The following is an 8,266-nucleotide window of genomic DNA, read 5'->3' as shown; positions in this document are numbered from 1 at the left end:
CATCGGAGTCTGTCCCGGAACCAACACCTGCACAAGAGTTGTCTACATCGGAGTCTGTCCCGGAACCAACACCTGCACAAGAGTTGTCTACATCGGAGTCTGTCCCGGAACCAACACCAAAGACTGTACTTGAAGAGGTGACAACTGATGGATAATTCTTGGTACTCAGTGGCATTACCAAAGGAATATGTTATGATGGACCCTATAGAGTATATAACATGGGTGTAGAGCAGATATTCCTGCTGGGTTTGATAGGGAGAACCATTTCCAAAATATTTCCTGATAAACTAAACGATATTATGATATTTTGTATTGTTTTCTTAATTTTATTTTAGTATTTATTTATTGGATTGTGGCCATGCTGGAGGACGTAACCTTCAAGTACAAACACACATATATGCATTCATCATCATCAACATTAACGTCTGTTTTTCCATGCTGGCATGGGTTAGACGGTTTGACAGGAGCTGTGCCAGGCTCCATTCTGTGTTGGCAGGGTTTCTATAGCTGGATCCCCTTCCTAATGCCGACCACTTTACAGAGTGGAAAGGGCACATTTTATGTGGCACCAGCATCAGTGAGGTCCCAAGTAACTTGCAGTACAAGACCCCCCTCCCCCACTCAACTGGAGGGAATGGTATTGATGATGATGATGTTAATGATGATAATACACACACACACACACACACAGATATGCTTGAGCATTTATCTAAAGGGACTGTACCTCAAGGAACATGGTCATGAAATAAACTGCCAAACCACACAGACATAACTGTGCTATAAGGCCCAGCAATATACCTACATATACATAACACACACGTCTTTATAAACTTAGAGAATATATATATATATATATATATATATATATATATATATATATATATATATATATATATATACATATATATATACACACACACACATATATATATATATACATATATATATATATATATCTATATATCTATATATATGTATGTATATTATCATCATCATCATTTAACGTTCGCTTTCCATGCTGGCATGGGTTGGACGATTCCACTAATAATTGATAAGCTGCACCAGGTTCCAATCTGATTTGGCAAGGTGTCTATGGTAGGATGCCTTTCCTAACACCAATCACTCCAAGAGTGTAGAGGATGTCTTTTACGTGCCATTGATTTGACACCGGCATCAGCCATAATTACAGTCTCACTTGGCCTGAAGGGTCAACACAAGCACGGGATATTGCCAAAGGTCTTGGTCACCTGTCTCCATGAGGGCCAAACACTTGAATGGTGCCTGGCCATGACTAAGGCTTCACTTGGATTGACAGGTCTTCGCAAGCACAGGATATCGCCCAACGATTGAAGGGGCTTTTATTTTTATTTATTTATGTCAATGTTTGTTTTTATGTTCAGTTATACTAAAACCAATTAGTCCAACAATGGCTTAGCTAGCCAAAACTTCAAAGTCACTATCAACAACCTTTTTGTTTAAGAATAATATATTTATATTTATATATACATGTATAAATTATATTCCACAAGTTACTTTAGAAATGTGAAGCAGTACCCCTGGCCCCTGACACCCACCTCCCCGTCCCTCACTGACTGGTGGGGTAGGGGTAGGGATGGGTGGGGTAGTTTGAACTTCTGCCATTTCAGATTTGGGAGGAAAACATGTAGGGTACTCCAGTGGAAGGCATTTGTGAAGGGGAAGGATTGGGTGGTTAGTTTTGAGGTGGGAGCAATGGGCTTATGTGGGAATGGTACCCAGTTTAATAGGTGAGAGGAGCAGAGACCGTAGTAGTAGAAGGGAAAAAGAGTGGACACAGTGTCACAGTGAGCCAGGGGTTTGTGTTGTTTAGCCCTAGGTCAGTCTCGAATGAGCAGATCTATGACTGTATGTGTGTTCCAGCTGTGACAGTCTAATTTTTTTTTACAGGATGTTTGAAGAGTGATTTGAGGGACACATAGCTGTTACTTCTAGCAGGCAAAGGAACCATGCAGCTGGACCCTTTGGAAGGTCTGTCTTACAAGTAGATGCCAGGGTATATAATCTTGGGTGTATAAACCATAATGTGTGATGGTGTATGTGGGGTGGGGGTAGGGGGAAGGTGAGATCCCTAACAAATTAATCAAACATGTGACCTCATGAAACTGGGGCTAAAACTGAGATTGCTAAAAACCCTTGAAGGTTGGTTTTTAAGACGAAGCATTTTATAAACCCTTGTGGTGAGTAAGGACCCTAATTTTTATAAACCCTGGGAGTGGGGTTGAAGATCCAGCACTTAAGAAACCACTAACATAAATATATATGGTGGATGAGACAAGAATTCAAAGGCCCCTTAAGGTGGGGTTGGTGTTACTTTCTAATAGTCCATGAACCCTTAGGGAGTCAGTTGGGCTGAATTGGGCCGGAGAATTCAAAGGGTTGTTGGGGGTAGGGTTGATGTTACTATCTGGTTTTTCACAAGCTCTTAAGGGGTCAGCTGGGCTGGGTGGGGCCAGGCTTCAACATCTTACTTCATACATTCAAAATATCATGCTGGAGTTTTATAGGGATCTCCAACAGATGCACTCGCTGGTGCAGTTGGTCCTTTAAAATATCTCGGATGTATGTCATACAAATAAGTTTTAAGTTTATCGGTCGGTACATGTGTTCGATGAGCTTCTTGGAGGTGTCTGGGCAGAAATGATCACTTTTGGAATAGGTGTATGTGAGAAACCTCCGGAATTGGTACAGTTTACAGTGGCGCTGAGTCGGGGTCACAACATCCAGCACAGAATACAATAAATTGAGGTTTTGTTTGAGGATATTCCGCAACCAAACGCCCTGTTTCTCATAGGCTCTGCAATCAATGATGGCGCCACCTTGAAGAAGTCGTCGGAGAATGGTTAAGTCACACTTGGTGTACTTTCCGTGTGAAGCTTGAGATTTCTTTAACACTTGGTCCAGTTCATAGCAGACAGGGCTGTAACCTGAAACAGGAAAATGATTCCAATTATGGTAAACAGAAAGGACAGAATATGATAAATAATTTGTTTTTAACTGAGAAACTCGAAGTAGACAGAGCTATAAATAACAGCATGTAAGATAATGGATTCTTTTTGGATAGAAAATCTCAACGGCTGTTTCGTTAAACATGAATAACGGAGTTTCTAAATGTTTGTGATGTGCCACAGGCAGCCCTTTGACTTTTCCTATCCAAAGGGATTTTTAACCCAAAATTTACACATTATTAGTTATAGCTTTATCTGCTTCCAGTTTAACTGTTCCAAAAAATAATTTTGCATTCTCTCAAGGAGTTTATAAATTCCTAAGACATCAACAACAGACAATTCTCAATGGTAAGAATAAAAATTCTAAAACAGATGTAGAAATTTAAAAGATTGCTTTGGTCCAGTGGTAGAGCATCTGTCATGACTACAGGAGATGTGAGTTCAAGTCCTATTAACAACCTTTCACTTTTTTTTATTCAAGGGTTTTTTAAACTTAATAGTTACATGCTGTTATCTATAGCTTTATCTGCTTCCAGTTTCACCATTCCAAAACCGAATAATTTCACATTCTCTCAAAGTTTCTCAGTTCTTGTCCATTCAAACCAGTCACATCCAACCCAAACATTCTACGTGCTTTATTTTCAAACAGTAAAGATCCGGTCTTTCACACCAATCCTGCAATAGTAATAAGAACAAGAACGAGTCACACCCCATCCCCCCACCCCCGACAACAACACCATCACCACCACCACCAACAACAACAACAACAGTCACAAGAAGAAGAAGAAGAAGCAGTAGAGCGATGACTCACCTTCGTGGTCTCGAATATTGACTCTGGCCCCAGCACTGAATAATTTGTTGAGAATCTGGAATCTTGTCTTTGTATCATATTTCTTGTTCATGCAGACATAGTGGAGGGCTAGAAATAGAGGGGAGGGGCAGATGGGAATTAGAGAGAGAGAAGGAGCGGGGTATTTAGTGGTGGTCATCATGGAAGTTGTCTTCAAGGTAATATACACATAAATACTGAAATGATGATGATGATGATGAAGGTAAGTAAGGTAGTGTGGTGATGGTGGTGATGATGATGATGATGAAATGGTGATGGTGGTGGTGAAGATGGTAGTGGTGATGATGACGAGGGTAATGATAATGATGACGATGATGACGATGATGATGATGATGGTGATGGTGACATGGTGGTGGTGGTGGTGGTGGTGGTAGTAGTAATGATGATGATAATGATGATGGAGATGATGATAGTGGTGGTGGTGATGCTGATGGTTGGTTTACCTGTGCAGCCGTTCTGATCTCGAAGGTTCACCTGGCAGTTTGAGTCCAAGAGGTGAGTGACGATGTCGATGATGTCGTAGTGGGTCACCAGGAAGGCAATCATGAGGGCAGTGCAACCTGGAGAAGCAATAACAGAATGAAGGCCACAACATCAACAAGAAGAGACATTCAAATAAGGTTGGTATGGGAAGTGAGTTGTCTGATTAACAGATGGGATGGTCACAATCAGAACAGCTTTGACCTGGGGCTAAACAGCACCAAAGAAGGACAAATTAGAAAATGTAGTCCTAGATACATCATGACTGAATGAAAGAAGTGATGGTCACTGTTGGAACATCTTTGATCATAGGCCAGCTGGATCAGAGCTGACCTGGGGCTAAACAAAACAAGGACACATTTAACAATGCATTATGCCTGATACATTATGCCTGAATAAAAGTCAGGGTGGCCACAGCTGGAACGTCAGTTGGATCAAGGCTGACCTGGGGCTAAACGACATCAATGACAAAGAAGGCCACATAAAAATAATGCCGTCCGAGATACAAAGACAGGATGGTCACAGCTGAGACTGACCTAGGGCTAAACAACAATTGTATGATTTTCTTTCTGGTTCGTATTTTGGTCAAAGCAAGAATTCTTACCGGCATTGTCCTGTTTATCAACTTTGCTACCTTTCTCTATCAGTTGCTTCACTATCTGTGATGACTGACCACAACTGACCGCAAGGTGAAGTGGTGTCCGGCCAAATCTGTCTTGTTTGTTAACTGGTGCACCGAATGCCAAGAGTTTTTCAAATATTTGCTGGACATCTGGACATGAGAAAGAAAGAGTGAGAGAGTGTGAGTGGGGAAGAAAGAGAGAGAGAGAGAGAGAGAGGAGAGAAAGCCCCTGAGTAACACATACCAACTTCTGGGCCCCACAAACCTCTCTCTGCATGATTTTACCCCTATTACAATGGCCCCTGACTTCCCCACCAACATTATCTGGGATACCCCTTTAGGCTACCCCATTTAAGGAAGAGCGAGTCTATGACTAACAATAACCACTCCACCCAATCCTTCCTCCCTTGCATGTCTACCCTCTGGAAACTATACTCAATAAAGTCCAACTCCAGAACAAATCAAAACCAAAACATTCTTGGAACCAAAAACAAATGGTGGACCCTGTGTTTTGGCAACAATGAAATTCTATCCCTTCCATAATTGCCTCATTTGTGAGGAGAGAGAGAAAGTAAAGAATAAGTGGGAACAGTTACAATTCACTGGACACTCACTCAGCTGTGTTCTTCATCAATCGTTCAGGAAGTACCATTGGTGTCTTGGAGATGGAATCTTGCTTAGCTTCAAAAACAAAGAATAAACAAAGTCCGTACACACACGCACATATACATGGATTTATTCCTAGAAGCTCATTTATTGTATTCAATATCAAGAACTTTCATGTTTGCAGACTAACAAGATTATCAGATCATAATCTTCCATATATACATATATATGTAAAAATTATTAATTGTTGATTTATTAATAAATTAATAAATTGATAAACCTTTACCCTTTTAATTGTAATATATATATATATATATATATATATATATATATACATAAGATATATACACAGATACATATATTTCACTTATTCATCGTGAGATTAAAAACCTGATGTAGAACTCAATATACGTATGTTTTTGAATGAAGTGTTGGCTGAGTATACAGTGGTAAGAAGAAAGAGAGGTGACAAAGGAATAAAGGATTATTTTACCAACTTCATAAGATAATCATTTATTTCATTGTCATCTTTTTCTTATAAATATAACAGTGACTCTTCCATCCTATGTCTTATATATATATACATACACACACACACACACACACATATATATACACACACACATACATATAAGAAAATGAGACGACAAAAGGAATAGACAATTCTGTTATGAACTTTATTAGGTTACAGCTGTTTCCACTATCAAGTGTGTGTGTGTGTGTGAGTGTAAGTCTATGAATCTGTCAGTGTATGTATATGTGTTCATGAGACTGCGTGTGTGTGTGTGTGTCTGTACGTCTATAATGAAAGTGTATAACAGCGCTCTACCCACCGTCCCACACATCCTCCTCCTTCTCCGCCAATTCCAGAACCAAATGAAGAATCGATGTCCTATGTTTCGTTGCATTCTCCAAGTCGATGCCTTTGTCAAGGATTCTGCAGACTTTCTGAAGATCAAAATGGGAAACGGCTTCTTCGAGATCATTTTGCAAAGGGAAGGACTTGTCATATGTTTCATATTCCAGCATAGCATCCTGAAAAAAGGAGAAAACAAAGCCAAAAAAAAACAAAAAAAACTGGTTTTAGGAAGATTTTACAGAATGCCAGTTGTAGAAAACATGCGAAATCAGACTGGAATCTGGTGCAGCCCATAGGCTTACCAACCCTGATCAAACCGTCCAACCATGCCAGCATGGACAATGGGCGTTAAATGACGATAATGATGTATGTAATTCTCGAGCACGTTGTTCCAAACTCTGAGGAATGGTAAGCACTGTCCCCACACGCCATTCCTCAAACATTCGTGTCAGGGGCCAGTACAGTAATAACTGCTCGATGCCCACAAAATAATTACGCAACATGATCCAAGTTTGCCTCTCAGTCTTTCAAATCCTGCAACCAAACAATCGAGCGGATCCAGCCATTTCGTTGATTCCACCGACTGGAAATGGTGCCACGTAGACCGAAAACCAAAACACAAAAATTGGAAGCCAGGATATACACAGAGACGGCACGAAAACGGTGCATCTTGCGCCGGGACGGCACATTACACACACAGACATATATACACACACACACATATATATAGTGCATTTAAATATGGTGTAGACGTTTTGCAGTGGGTTAATCGTGATCAAGTCGATCCATGATCAAAGACGGTCCTGCCGTTGCCATCACCTCTATTTTCATGTAAAGCACTACATTTTCAAACGCGTCCTATGTTCTTTTATGATGATGAGGGGTCCATGGAGGTCAATTTGACTGTAATTTCTAGCAGGCAGAACAATCGTGTACAGACGCGATAGCAAACAGAGATATGATGCATAATATATACAGCGTACATAGCCATACAGTGTATGTATAGAGAGAGATAAAGAGCGTATTAGATAGATTGGTATGTTATATATAATGTAAATAAACAAACGGGGTTTTATATTTAGAATCGTGTCAAACGTGGCACTGCCATCGCCTTTAAAGGAATGCATTAAAGTAGAGATTAACACAAGTATTGTATTAGTTTATGATGTCTATCCAGGGTATATGTATCTTACCTCGATCTCTTCATGAAGATCTCTGTGAGAGAACATCGCCAGGGAGATGGAAATTCTATAAAAATATTGAAAACAGACAAATGGAGGAAAACACCGGACTAGAGAGGTAGAGAGAGAGGAGTCAATGAGAGTTATTTCCCTTGCTACATAAATTGTTTCGGTGTGTATGTGCGTGTGTGTAGGCATGTGTGCGAATGCATTTGTATGTGGGTTCGATACCTGGCGGTGCCTTGTGCCCTTCCGCGAGACACTTTATTTCACATCGCCCCAGTCCACTCAGCTGGCAAAAATGAGTTGTACCTGTATTTCAAAGGGGCCAACCTCGTCACGTTCTGTGTCACGCTGAATCTCCCTGAGAACTACGTTAAGGGTTTACGTGTGTCTGCGGAGTGCTCGGCCACTTGCACGTTCATTTCACGAGATCAACTGGAACACTCATCGTCGTAGCCGACGGAGGGTCAATTAGTTCATGGCAGTATAGATATTTTTACACATTGTTAACTCTCTCTTTCTATTTGAGTGTGATTGTATATATGGTTGTGTATACACAGTTAGCTAAGTCTCTATATCAACGTCCTTCCTGAGTCACACAGGCCGGTTTCTCGGTTTCCATATTATATATATATATATATATATATATATATACATATATATATATATATATATATATAT

The 8,266-nt window shown here is 40.3% G+C and overlaps 1 protein-coding gene across 1 annotated transcript; it reads right to left on the bottom strand.

The window, feature by feature from the left end:
• Positions 1 to 983: 983 nt before the first annotated feature.
• Positions 984 to 7,715, bottom strand: LOC106867648 (uncharacterized). Its single transcript, XM_014912576.2, has 6 exons — positions 7,595 to 7,715; positions 6,376 to 6,577; positions 4,919 to 5,086; positions 4,278 to 4,394; positions 3,796 to 3,903; positions 984 to 2,963 (listed from the first exon to the last, which is right to left on the bottom strand). Exons 1-6 carry the CDS (start codon positions 7,628 to 7,630, stop codon positions 2,509 to 2,511), a joined length of 1,086 nt encoding a protein of 361 aa, XP_014768062.1. The 5' UTR covers positions 7,631 to 7,715; the 3' UTR covers positions 984 to 2,508.
• Between the last annotated feature and the right edge of the window lie 551 nt (positions 7,716 to 8,266).

The sequence above is a fragment of the Octopus bimaculoides genome, chromosome 21 (assembly GCF_001194135.2).
Source record: "Octopus bimaculoides isolate UCB-OBI-ISO-001 chromosome 21, ASM119413v2, whole genome shotgun sequence".
Classification (NCBI taxonomy): Eukaryota; Metazoa; Mollusca; class Cephalopoda; order Octopoda; family Octopodidae; genus Octopus; species Octopus bimaculoides.
Note: the sequence above shows the minus strand (reverse complement) of the source record. Positions and strands in the feature narration are given on the sequence as shown.